Source organism: Schistocerca serialis, chromosome 7 (genome assembly GCF_023864345.2).
Source record: "Schistocerca serialis cubense isolate TAMUIC-IGC-003099 chromosome 7, iqSchSeri2.2, whole genome shotgun sequence".
Classification (NCBI taxonomy): domain Eukaryota; kingdom Metazoa; phylum Arthropoda; class Insecta; order Orthoptera; family Acrididae; genus Schistocerca; species Schistocerca serialis.
Window position 1 is genome coordinate 326,858,218 of NC_064644.1, and position 14,552 is coordinate 326,872,769.

General features: G+C 43.4%; 1 protein-coding gene across 1 annotated transcript in view; it reads left to right on the plus strand.

The window, feature by feature from the left end:
• Positions 1-14,552, plus strand: part of LOC126413046 (esterase B1-like) — a 126,267-nt gene that overhangs the window by 14,913 nt on the left and 96,802 nt on the right. The window contains exon 3 of the mRNA XM_050082942.1: positions 7,810-7,995. Coding sequence (XP_049938899.1) covers positions 7,810-7,995 — 186 coding nt within the window. The remainder of the gene's footprint in view (positions 1-7,809; positions 7,996-14,552) is intronic.

Below are 14,552 nucleotides of genomic sequence, written 5' to 3' on the forward strand. Positions count from 1 at the left end.
TGCACTCCATTCACTTCGAACTAACACAACCACACCTTGCATGCACTGTCGCAGATAGCAAGCCGCTACTGCCCTTACTACCCGTCCTACTGTCGCAGAGGTTTTTTTCCCTTGGCGCTGGCCTTGGCACTTTTTTTCCTCTGCTCTTACAACCGCTATCCTTCGATCGTTTTCGACCACTTCTATCTCCTGATGGACCATGTTAATGAGTAGTCTTACCCAGACGCATGGATAACATCACAGCCTGCATCCTGTGACGCCTGATTCAAAACTAACATGCATACGGAGGTGACAGTAGAACTTTTGTGTTGGTCACCACGTTGGTGCGGGCGTGGAGGGGCCCCATCCTTGTGTGTGTCCATTCACTCTCTCAATTTCTCGAAAACACTCACACAACCAAAATACCGAGAAATAATGATTTTACAAAGCATTTTCAATTACGTCAGAAATCTGTGGTAACGTCACTAAAGAAAATTCCAGAAAATTAGATATGAAATTAACCTCTTGGTTGTAATTTCAGTTGATACTACAAATGAATACATTACCGTCCCTAAATCAGTTCACAATGCCAGCAAAGTTATTATGTGTTTTAGGTAAAAAGTTATATCTCCGAAAGTACTGAAGTTATTGATTTGAAATTTTAACAGTATGGTTATACTATCCATAGAATTTGGTGTACTAAGTATGAACCATGGACCTTGCCGTTGGTGGGGAGGCTTGCGTGCCTCAGCGATACAGATAGCCGTACCGTAGGTGCAACCACAACGGAGGGGTATCTGTTGAGAGGCCAGACAAACGTGTGGTTCCTGAAGAGGGGCAGCAGCCTTTTCAGTAGTTGCAAGGGCAACAGTCTGGATGATTGACTGATCTGGCCTTGTAACAATAACCAAAACGGCCTTGCTGTGCTGGTACTGCGAACGGCTGAAAGCAAGGGGAAACTACAGCCGTAATTTTTCCCGAGGGCATGCAGCTTTACTGTATGATTACATGATGATGGCGTCCTCTTGGGAAAATATTCCGGAGGTAAAATAGTCCCCCATTCGGATCTCCGGGCGGGGACTACTCAAGAGGATGTCGTTATCAGGAGAAAGAAAACTGGCGTTCTACGGATCGGAGCGTGGAATGTCAGATCCCTTAATCGGGCAGGTAGGTTAGAAAATTTAAAAAGGGAAATGGATAGGTTGAAGTTAGATATAGTGGGAATTAGTGAAGTTCGGTGGCAGGAGGAACAAGACTTCTGGTCAGGTGACTACAGGGTTATAAACACAAAATCAAATAGGGGTAATGCAGGAGTAGGTTTAATAATGAATAGGAAAATAGGAATGCGGGTAAGCTACTACAAACAGCATAGTGAACGCATTATTGTGGCCAAGATAGATACGAAGCCCACGCCTACTACAGTAGTACAAGTTTATATGCCAACTAGCTCTGCAGATGACGAAGAAATTGAAGAAATGTATGATGAAATAAAAGAAATTATTCAGGTTGTGAAGGGAGACGAAAATTTAATAGTCATGGGTGACTGGAATTCGAGTGTAGGAAAAGGGAGAGAAGGAAACATAGTAGGTGAATATGGATTGGGGGACAGAAATGAAAGAGGAAGCCGCCTGGTCGAATTTTGCACAGAGCACAACATAATCATAACTAACACTTGGTTTAAGAATCATGAAAGAAGGTTGTATACATGGAAGAACCCTGGAGATACTAAAAGGTTTCAGATAGATTATATAATGGTAAGACAGAGATTTAGGAACCAGGTTTTAAATTGTAAGACATTTCCAGGGGCAGATGTGGACTCTGACCACAATCTATTGGTTATGACCTGTAGATTAAAACTGAAGAAACTGCAAAAAGGTGGGAATTTAAGGAGATGGGACCTGGATAAACTAAAAGAACCAGAGGTTGTACAGAGATTCAGGGAGAGCATAAGGGAGCAATTGACAGGAATGGGGGAAATAAATACAGTAGAAGAAGAATGGGTAGCTTTGAGGGATGAAGTAGTGAAGGCAGCAGAGGATCAAGTAGGTAAAAAGACGAGGGCTAGTAGAAATCCTTGGGTAACAGAAGAAATATTGAATTTAATTGATGAAAGGAGAAAATATAAAAATGCAGTAAGTGAAACAGGCAAAAAGGAGTACAAACGTCTCAAAAATGAGATCGACAGGAAGTGCAAAATGGCTAAACAAGGATGGCTAGAGGACAAATGTAAGGATGTAGAGGCCTATCTCACTAGGGGTAAGATAGATACCGCCTACAGGAAAATTAAAGAGACCTTTGGAGATAAGAGAACAACTTGTATGAATATCAAGAGCTCAGATGGAAACCCAGTTCTAAGCAAAGAAGGGAAAGCAGAAAGGTGGAAGGAGTATATAGAGGGTCTATACAAGGGCGATGTACTTGAGGACAATATTATAGAAATGGAAGAGGATGTAGATGAAGATGAAATGGGAGATACGATACTGCGTGAAGAGTTTGACAGAGCACTGAAAGACCTGAGTCGAAACAAGGCCCCCGGAGTAGACAATATTCCATTGGAACTACTGACGGCCGTGGGAGAGCCAGTCCTGACAAAACTCTACCATCTGGTGAGCAAGATGTATGAAACAGGCGAAATACCCTCAGACTTCAAGAAGAATATTATAATTCCAATCCCAAAGGAAGCAGGTGTTGAAAGATGTGAAAATTACCGAACTATCAGCTTAATAAGTCACAGCTGCAAAATACTAACACGAATTCTTTACAGACGAATGGAAAAACTAGTAGAAGCCAACCTCGGGGAAGATCAGTTTGGATTCCGTAGAAACACTGGAACACGTGAGGCAATACTGACCTTACGACTTATCTTAGAAGAAAGATTAAGGAAAGGCAAACCTACGCTTCTAGCATTTGTAGACTTAGAGAAAGCTTTTGACAATGTTGACTGGAATACTCTCTTTCACATTTTAAAGGTGGCAGGGGTAAAATACAGGGAGCGAAAGGCTATTTACAATTTGTACAGAAACCAGATGGCAGTTATAAGAGTAGAGGGACATGAAAGGGGAGCAGTGGTTGGGAAGGGAGTAAGACAGGGTTGTAGCCTCTCCCCGATGTTGTTCAATCTGTATATTGAGCAAGCAGTAAAGGAAACAAAGGAAAAATTCGGAGTAGGTATTAAAATTCATGGAGAAGAAATAAAAACTTTGAGGTTCGCCGATGACATTGTAATTCTATCAGAGACAGCAAAGGACTTGCAAGAGCAGTTGAATGGAATGGACAGTGTCTTGAAAGGAGGATATAAGATGAACATCAACAAAAGCAAAACAAGGATAATGGAATGTAGTCTAATTAAGTCGGGTGATGCTGAGGGAATTAGATTAGGAAATGAGGCACTTAAAGTAGTAAAGGAGTTTTGCTATTTGGGGAGCAAAATAACTGATGATGGTCGAAGTAGAGAGGATATAAAATGTAGGCTGGCAATGGCAAGGAAAGCGTTTCTGAAGAAGAGAAATTTGTTAACATCCAGTATTGATTTAAGTGTCAGGAAGTCATTTCTGAAAGTATTCGTATGGAGTGTAGCCATGTATGGAAGTGAAACATGGACGATAAATAGTTTGGACAAGAAGAGAATAGAAGCTTTCGAAATGTGGTGCTACAGAAGAATGCTGAAGATTAGATGGGTAGATCACATAACTAATGAGGAAGTATTGAATAGGATTGGGGAGAAGAGAAGTTTGTGGCACAACTTGACCAGAAGAAGGGATCGGTTGGTAGGACATGTTCTGAGGCATCAAGGGATCACCAATTTAGTATTGGAGGGGAGCGTGGAGGGTAAAAATCGTAGAGGGAGACCAAGAGATGAATACACTAAGCAGATTCAGAAGGATGTAGGTTGCAGTAGGTACTGGGAGCTGAAAAAGCTTGCACAGGATAGAGTAGCATGGAGAGCTGCATCAAACCAGTCTCAGGACTGAAGACCACAACAACAACAACAAGTATGAAAAAGATCGATTAGTATTCAATAGTACTTCTTCAGATTCATAGAAAGTATATATAACGTATTGCAAGCAGGGTAAAGCAGGTACATCGCTCGCTCTTCCCAGTTGCCAGCGTCAGCTGTGCCAGCGAGAGAACCAAAATCAACTCTCCTCCCGGCTACCCGGCAAGCTACGCTTTCAATTCAAGATGACAACTGCTAACAATTTATACGTTACACCCATAACACAGATATTGTTAGGAGATACGTTAAGGGCGTGTATATGTCATTGGGTGTTAACCTAGAAGTGTTAGGTAGCATGACGAGGCAGGTCAGACAGTCACCGTCAGTATTTACACTACTGGCCTTTAAAATTGCTACACCAAGAAGAAACGCAAATGATAAACGGGTATTCATTGGACAAATATATTATACTAGAACTGACATGTGATTACATTTTCACGCAATTTGGGTGCATAGATCCTGAGAAATCAGTACCCAGAACAACCACCTGTGGCCGTAATAACGGCCTTGATATGCCTGGGCATTGAGTCATACAGAGCTTGGATGGCGTGTACACGTACAGCTGCCCATCCAGCTTCAACACGATACCACAGTTCCTCAAGAGTAGTGACTGGCGTATTGTGACGAGCCAGTTGCTCGGCCGCCAGTGACCAAACGTTTTCAGTTGGTGAGAGATCTGCAGAATGTGCTGGCCAGGGCAGCAGTCGAACATTTTCTGTATCCAGAAACGCCCGTACAGGACCTGCAACATCCGGTCGTGCATTATCCTGCTGAAATGTGGGGTTTCGCAGGGATCTAAGGAAGGGTAGAGCCACGGGTCGTAACACATCTGAAATGTAACGTCCACTGTTCAAAGTGCCGTCAATGCGAACAAGAGGTGACCGAGACGTATAACCAATGGCACCCCATACCATCACGCCGGGTGATACGCCAGTATGGCGATGACGAACACACGCTTCCAATGTGCGTTCATCGCGATGTCGCCAAACACAGATGCGACCATCATGATGAACCTAGATTCATCCGAAAAAATGACGTTTTGCCATTCGTGCATCCAGTTGCGTTGTTGAGTACACCATCGCATGCGCTCCTGTCTGTGATGCAGCGTTAAGGGTAACCGCAGCCATGGTCTCCAAGCTGATAGTCCATGTTGCTGCAATCGTCGTCGAACTGTTCGTGCAGATGGTTGTTGTCTTGCAAACGTCCCCATCTGTTGACTCAGAGATCGAGACGTGGCTACACGATCCGTTACAGCCATGCGGATAAGATGCCTGTCATCTCGACTGTTAGTGGCACGAGGCCATTGGGATCCAGCACGGCGTTCCGTATTACCCTCCTGAACCCACCGATTCCATATTCTGCTAACAGTCATTGGATCTCGACCAACGCGAGCAGCTATGTCGCGATACGATAAAGTGCAATCGCGATACGCTAAATCGGACTTATATCAAAGTCGGAAAGGTGGTGGTACGCATTTCTCCTCCTTACACGAGGCATCACAACAACGTTTCACCAGGCAACACCGGTCAACTGCTGTTTCTGTATGAGAAATCGGTTGGAAACTTTCCTCATGTCAGCACGTTGTAGGTGTCGCCACCGGTGGCAACCTTGTGTGAATACTCTGAAAGCTAATCATTTGCATATCACAGCATCTTCTTCCTGTCGGTTAAATTTCGCGTCTGTAGCACGTCATCTTCGTGATGTAGCAATTTTAATGGCCAGTAGTGTATGAAATATTTGTCATATAATGCTGTGGTTTCGGATGCATACGATCTAAGGCCTCCTGCGTCGTTTGCTAGTGAGGGGCGATGACAGGCGTTTCATGGACCTATTCACACTATGTGCAATATCCGTTCAAAAGTATCTATACACATGTTACTGGACATTAATAAGGAGGGTGTCCACCCCTCACCTTTGCGATGGGTTGACTACTGGTGACACTTTGAATGAGGTGTTCAAATGGTTCAAATGGCTCTAAGGACTATGGGACTTAACATCTGAGGTCATCAGTCCCCTAGACTTAAAACTACTTCAACCTAACTAACCTAAGGACATCACACACATCCATTCCCGAGGCAGGATTTGAACCTGAGACCTTAGTAGCATTGCGGTTCCGGGCTGAAGCGCCGAGAACCGCTCGACCACAGCGGCCGGCTGAATGAGCTCTCTGAATGTCTGTCGAGAAATGGCTGACCATTTGTCATCAAGAGTCGAAGCCAGAGAAGGTAATAATATTGGGTGCTGGAGTCTGGAGCGAAGTCGACGCTCTAACTCACTCCGTAGTGTTCCGCTACTTTCACATCAAGACTGTAGGCAGGCCAGACAATTTCAGGCGTGTTATTATCCACAAAGAATTGCCTCACAGATTCTGATTTGTGACAGGGCGGACTGTAATGCATTTCCAAATAATCAACGTCTCCACATTGTTCCTCTACTGGACGTTGTGCACAATGCTGTTAAATATCTTCATATTCTTCCACATTTAACATTTTGTCAAACGCAGTAAGGATGCCACACGCTGTAACCACGATAAAAATTCACATAACAAACACCATGTCCTTCATGCTTCACTATTGGGAAGTAACGTTCTCCAGCCATTCGCTAAACCCAAACACTTCCATGGATTGCCATAGGGTATAACGTGCTTTACAGCAGCAACAGTCGACTTAGTCAGCTTTAGGATGGTTGAAATGTCGCCGATGGATTTCTTACTGATGTGACATCCTATGACTAGTGCACGTTCGAAGTCACTGAGGTCTCTTGAGCGACCCATTTTCCTCCTACTGCGCCTCCTCTGACAACACGGTACTCCAATCATCCTTTTACCAGTATACTAGTGCGTCCACCTCTTGTGACATCTGGTGGTGAATTTCGCATTACATATTGGTGTATGGATACGTTTGATCAGATAGTGTAAATATCTCTAATATTAAAACACCTTATCCACTTGTCTGAAGTAGTGTATTGCATCTTACTGCGTAGTTTCCGTCTCACTCATAGCCAGACGTCGGCAATGTACTCGTACTGAAGCATCCAAGCGGAACAATATGTACCGCGTCTTGCTATTGTAGGTGATCTTCTCCATGCTTCAAACGTCCGATGATTGTATCTCACTAGTCTCTGTGCCATATGACCTGCGGTGAGCAGAGGTACGCCTGTGGAGTGGTGGGTTTTGTAGCTCAATCAGGAAGAGGTTCTAGATAGAATGGCTACCCACCAACAGTCGATTACCAACACTGAATTGTCAAATGAATTTCTGCACCGTGCCCTTCTACTCACTGTTGCAGTCGGCGATAGTCGATTTCAGTTGAGCCAGTTTACTGATAGCTTACCTTGAGCACGGTGGTACGTGGAAAGCCAAGTGCCTGCACTACCTTGGACGAGGGCCGCATGTGGATGTTTAGCCAACATGAAATGCGTTGGCATCACGTATCTTTCCTACCCTGTACTCAGCTCTCTCGCCGATGGCCAATACCCATCCTGAGGATATCCCAGTGACATGCTACCGTAAGTAGTTCATGAGTTTTCGATGAGCAGATTGTTTAGTTAGCCCTCTCTTAAGTTTCGTTTATGACACTTAGAACAATGTTAAGTGACTTTAAATCCATAGGCTTGTCTAACTTGTGAGATAAGAAAAAGTATTAAAATTATGCAAAAATAACTTCCGACGAATTCTTAAGTCTCCACAACGTGAGTCACTTTACAGCTGATTATTTATTTCAGATACACTTTCTCGTATCTTCAGACCTTTTTAGATTTGTTACAACACTACACGTCAAATTCGTCGTCTTTTTTGGATACTTCAACAGTAAAGTACTGCTAATGTGTGACAGGTTTCCTGAGCCTGCTGAACGACGACATCCCTGGCAACGCAGGCCTCAAGGACCAAGTATTGGGGTTGCAGTGGGTGCAGAGAAACATCGCCGCCTTTGGTGGAGATCCCAGCAGGGTCGCCATCATGGGAGGGAGCGCAGGAGCTGGCTCTACATCACACCTCTTCCTCTCGCCGGCGACCAAGGGTAAGTTTCTCGTAAGCTATCAAATATTTAACGCTGGTGAGTTGACTGAATAAATGGCCGAGTAGAAAACGAGATACGAAAAGCAAAAATATCTACACAGTGGCAAGAAAACATACACTGCCTCAGAAAAAAAGTGAAGCATCCAGAAGAACGGGAAGAAAGGGAATGAAATTTTACAGGTTTGTAAGGTATATGATATTATTGTAGTGATTACAAAATCAAGTCAAATTTAGAAGCTGGCGTTATGACCTCATTTATCAGTATGACCTTGCACCTCCTCTGGCTTGGGTGCATCCACGTGTCATAAAACCATTGTACCCTCTTCTGACGCGAGCTGGCCTACATCTGTTGTAACTGGTCCTTAATATCCTGGATATTGGGACTGGGACAGAGTGTACTTCTGAGCTGTATACGTACATGTTATGTCTGTGACAGATCTAGGGATCTTGCTGGCCATAGGCGTATCTCAACATCATGCAGGCCATACAGGAACGAGCCATGTGTGGAGGAGCATTGTCTTGTTGAAAACTGGAACCATGATATTCTCGCATGAGGGGTGAAACGTAAGGACGCCGAATGTCCGTGACGTACTGTTGTGCCGGCAGAGTTCCCTCAGTCACTACATTTCATGACGTGGAGTCATATCAGAAGGCTCCCCACACTATTACAGCGGGAATAACACCACTGTGTCTGTCCAAAGCGTTGGAAGAAAGGGACCTCTCCCAAGGTCGTCGGAAAAGTAGCCGACGATGGTCATGCGGTGAAGTGCAGAACCACGATTCATCGTTCACGCCAACATTCCAGGTGCAGAGGTTTCGGTTTTGGTGTTAATGGCAGCCTACACATGGGACAGTAATTTCCTACTTCGGCTGCTGCTAACCTCCAACCAATGGCCTGGGATGACACCTGCCCGGAGTGACCGGGCGTGGACGACCAGAACCTTGACAAGGATGCTTGACTCTGAGCTCCCATGCAGTCTAACTTCGGGCCACAGTCACAAAAGAACGCTCCACTGATCTGGATATTGCAGGATTCCGTCAGCCGGACAAAGAGGCTCCTTCAAACTTCATCAGATGCTGATAAGACTGTCTCCCACAAACACACGGCGTCTTTGTGTTGTCTTTGTGGTGATCACTCAACATCTGACGCTTTTGCAGCCCCTTATATACCCTACAAGGCTGGGAAGAACACTAATCCACTGTGGTGGCCGGTCAACGACAGGAAATTGTAACTCTAGGCACTTATGCATCCACCAGCGGTGTGTATATTACGAAGTTACATTGACATGTGACGATGTCCTCTGCATGCTTCACTCTTATTTGTCAGGTAGGGTGCGTTCAGTCCATATCGTTCGTTTTCTTTCTCCTGTGGTTGTGTAGATGCCGTGTTTCTTGACTTCCGCAAGGCGTTTGATACAGTTCTCCACAGTCGTTTAATGAACAAAGTAAGAGCATATGGACTATCAGACCAATTGTGTGATTGGATTGAAGAGTTCCTAGATAACAGAACGCAGCATGTCATTCTCAATGGAGAGAAGTTTTAGAGTAATTTCAGGTGTGCCGCAGGCGAGTGTCGTAGGACCGTTGCTATTCGCAATAAATATAAATGACCTTGTGCATAACAACGAAAGTTCTACATCTACATCTACATCTACATTTATACTCCGCAAGCCACCCAACGGTGTGTGGCGGAGGGCACTTTACGTGCCACTGTCATTACCTCCCTTTCCTGTTCCAGTCGCGTATGATCCTGTAGTACATCGAGAGGTTGTAACAGTGGAAAATTGTATTGAAATGCAGGAGGATCTGCAAGGAATTGACGCATGGTGCAGAGAATGGCAATTGAATCTCAATGTAGACAAGTGTAATGTGCTGCGAACACATAGAAAGAAAGATCATTTATCATTTGGCTACAACATAGCAGGTCGGCAACTGGAAGCAGTTAACTCCATAAATTATCTGGGAGTAGGCATTAGGAGTGATTTAAAATGGAATGATCATGTAAAATTAATCGTCGGTAAAGCAGGTGCCAGACTGAGATTCATTGGCAGAATCCTAAGGAAATGCAGTCCGAAAACAAAGGAAGTAGGTTACAGTACACTTGTTCGCCCACTGCTTGAATACTGCTCACCGGTGTGGGAACTGTACCAGATAGCGTTGATAGAAGAGATAGAGAATATCCAACGGAGAGCAACGCACTTCCTTACATGGTCATTTAGTAATCGCGAAAGCGTTACGGAGATGATAGATAAACTTCAGTGGAAGACTCTGCAAGAGAGATGCTCAGTAGCTCGGTAAGGTCTTTTGTCGAAGTTTCGAGAACATAACTTCATCGAGGAGTCAAGCAGTATATTGCTCCCTCCTACGTATATCTCGCGAAGAGACCATGAGGATGAAATCAGAGAGATTAGGGCCCACACAGAGGCATACCGACAATCTTTCTATCCACGAACAATACGATACTGGAAGAGAAGGCAGAACAGATAGAGGTACTCAAAGTACCCTTCGCCACACACCGTCAGGTGGCTTGCGGAGTATGGATGTAGGTGTAGATGGTTTCTTTCTCCTTTCCTCTAGTTTCCTTTCCTTTGCTTTCTAGTTTTTCAATATGTCTCATTACATCGCGTTTGTTTCGGCTTCGAAACAGTCTTCGTTTCCTTTTCCACATTACTATTTTGTCTTGGTATGCAAGTTTCTCCCCTCTTCCGTCCACGGTTTCTACTCAACAGGCTTGACTGTATCATCTGATGTATTTCAGTCCTTCGTTCTCTGTTGGAGATGTTGCTCTCGAGAACATCTCAGAGTGTTGCCAGCTCACCTTTAGATCTGTTTGACATCTAGGTTGTTCTTTGAGCTCCAAAATTATTTTTATGTTCATTTTTGGTACTTTTCTCTTTCGGAATACTTCATAGAAGGTGTTCAGTCTTCCTTATGTGTAGGATCTTATTATGACTTCATTATTGTATCGGAGTTCCTTCTATTTTTATGAATACGTAGATCAATCTTGCAGTTTATTTTTCTAGATTGTTACCTTTTCTCTTGGAAATATTGTATATGAAACTCAGCGTTACTGGTGGTGCAAAGCACAATCGGATCTGGTAATTTCATGTACTGGGTCCTAATTATGCGACTCTGTCGTTATAGGTAGGAAGGGTTTTTGTGTTGTATGACATCTTTCAGTTACTTTTTTCTGTCGTCAGTCTCCTGACTGGTTTGATCCGGCTCTTCCATGAATTCCTCCCCTGTCGCAAACTTTTCACCTCAGAATAGTATTTGCAACCTACGTCTTCCATTATTTGTTGGATGTATATCAATCTCTGTTTTCCTCTACAATTTTTGCTCTTTACAGCTCCCTCTAGTACCGTGGAAGTTATTCCATGATGTCTGAACAGATGTCCTATCATCCTGTCATTTCTTTTTGTCGCTGTTTCCCTTGTATTCTTTTCGTCTCCGATTGTCCGGATAACCTCCTCATTCCTCACTTTCAACGTAGCACCACCTCTCAAATGCTTCGATTCCCTTCTTTTCCGGTTTTACCCACTGTCCATGTTACACTACCACACGATACTGTGCTCCAAATGTACATTCTCAGAAATTTCTTCCTCAAATTAAGGCCTATTTTGGTACTAGTTGTAGACTTCTCTTGTAATGGAGGGTAAAGCTTTGACACTGCCAACCACGTTTGCTGGCGAAACGTCAGTAAAATAATCAGACGAACGGCGGCCGAGGAACCCGAGACAGAAGCCAATAGGCAGTTTTTCAAGAAGTGGCCACGAAAGCCTTAACAATTTTGTAATCAAATAAAGGCCGCAACAGACAGAGACAGCTGAAACAGGGGTGCTGTTACTTTTACAGCTTACGCTTATAAAGATCACTACCAAAACACAAGACCGAAATAGTTCAAGGTTTAGCCGTCATATGCTTGAACTCTTCATTCCCCTCTTTATGCTTTTTCGTATTCTACATGTTCATCTACACCTACATGGCTACTCTGAAAATCACACTTCAGCGCCTGGCAGATTGTTCATCGAACCACCTTCACTTTAATCTTTCCTTGCGAGCTCTGATTTCCCTTATTTTATTATGATAATCGTCTATCCCTATGTAGGTCGGCGTCAACAAAATATTTTCACATTCGGAAGAGAAAGTTGGTGAATGAAATTTCGTGAGATGTTCCCACTGCAACGAAAAGTGCCTTTGTTTTAGTGATGTCCACCCCAAATCTTGTATCATGTCCGTGACACTCTCTCCCCTATTTATCGATAGTACGAACGTGCTGCTTTTCTCTATGTGCTCCGTTAATCCTATCTGGTCAGGATCCCGCACCGCGCAGCAGTACTCCAAAAGACGATGGACAAGCGTACTGTAGGCAGTCTCTTTAATAGATCTGCTGTGTCTTCTAGGTGTTCTGCCAGCAAAACGCTTTCTTTGATTCCCCTTCCCCACAACATTTTCCATGTGTTCTTCCAGTTTAAGTTATTCGTAACTGTAATACCTAGGTATTTAGTTGAATGTACGGTCTTTAGATTTGATTCCTTTATTGCGTAACAGAAGTTTAACTCTTTTCTTTTAGCACTCATGTGGATGACTCGCACTTTTCATTTGATAATTTTCTCACCGTACAGATATCTTATCTAAATCGTTTTTCAAGTGGTTTTGATCTTCTGATGACTTAACTAGACGATAAGCGACAGCAGCATCTGCAAACATCTTAAGACGGCTGTTCAGATTATCCCCTAAATCGTTTGTATAGATAAGGAAGAACAGAAGTGCCTATAACATTACCTTGGCGAACGCCAGAAATCACTTCTTTTTTGCTCGATGACTTTCCGTCAGTTACTGCGAACTGTGACATCTCTGACAGGAAATTTTGAATAGTCTCATATCTGACAAAAGAGACGATATTCCATAAGCACACAATTTGATTGCAAACCACTTGTGACGTAGGGTGTCAGAAGCAGTCTGGAAATCTAAAAATACGGAATCCTTTGGCGATAGCACTCTACAAAGCGAGCAAAGAGCTACTTGCGTTTCACAAAAACGAAGTTTTCTAAATCCGTGTTGACTGTGTGTCAATAGACCGTTGTCTTCGAGGTAATCCATAAAGTTCGAACATAATATATTTTCCAAAATCCTGCTGCATATCTATGCTAATTATATGAGCCTGTAATTTAGTGGATTACTCCTAATGCCTTTCTTGGATATTGATGTGACGTGTCTTTGGGTACGGATCTTTCCTCGAGCGAGCGGTTGTACGTAAATGTTAAGAATGGAGCTATTGCATCTGCTTGCTTTGAAAGGAGCCTAATTGGTGTACAACCTGGACCGGAAGACTTGCTTCCATTAAGTGATTTAAGTTGCTTTACTACTCAGAGGATATCTACTTCTTAGTTACTCATACTAGCAGCTTTTCTTGATTCGAATTCTGAGATTCCTGTATGCGTCTCCTTTGGTGAAGGAATTTTGTAAGACAGTGTTTAATAACTCTGCTCCAGCAGCGCTGTCATCAACAGTGTTTTCATTGCTATCGTTCAGAGAAGGTATCGTGTAGAAGGTATCGTGTCTTGCCGTTAACTTAAATTACATACGAACAAAACGTCTTTGCATTCGTTTCTTTTATTGCCCCCCCCCCCCCAACCCCCCGACTCGGATGCTACATTTGCTAAAGAGTTCAAGGAAACCTTGAGTCTAATTTCAAACAGGCACCCCATTCACACAATTATAGTTGGTAGGAACTTCAACCTACACTCGACATCTTAGCGAAAATACACGTATAAAGTCGGTGGTATGTATAAAACATTGTCTGGGAGCCAATTAAAAGTGTGAATTGTTGCGAAAACATTCTTGACTTCTGAGCAACACATAATTGTAAGCAAGTAGGCGGATATTGGCGGATACAGAGTTGCAGAAGCAACGGAGGAAGCATGTTAAATTTAAAAGAGCACGAAATACCCAAGGCTGGCGTAGTTTTACAGAAGCTTGAAATTGAACGTGATTTCAATGCGAGATGCTTTTAATTGTTTCCACAACGAAATCTGGCTGAAAACCCAAAGAGACTCTCATCGTGGATATGAATAAGGAAATGTGTGGAGTTATCCACATGAGTACTAAAAGAAATCAGCTAAATTTCGATTACGCGATAAGTCACACAAAACTGAAGGCTGTAAATTCAATTAATACTTAGGGATTACAATTACAAATAACCTAAATTGGAACGATCACATGGATAATATTGTGGGTAGAGCAAACCAAAGACTGCGATTCATTGGCAGAACACTTAGAAGGTGCAACAGAGACTGCTTACACCACGCTTGTCCGCCCTATTCTGGAATGAGATTCGCGTCAGGTGGGACTGACGGATGACATCGAAAAAGTACAAAGAAGGGCAGCTCGTTTTGTATTATCGCGAAATAGGGGAGATAGTGTCACAGACATGATACGTGAATTGGAGTGGCAATCATTAAAACAAAGGCGTTTTTCGTTGCGACGGTATCTTCTCTTGAAATTTCAATCACCATTTTTCTCCTCCGATTGCGAAAACATTCTGGTGGCACCCAC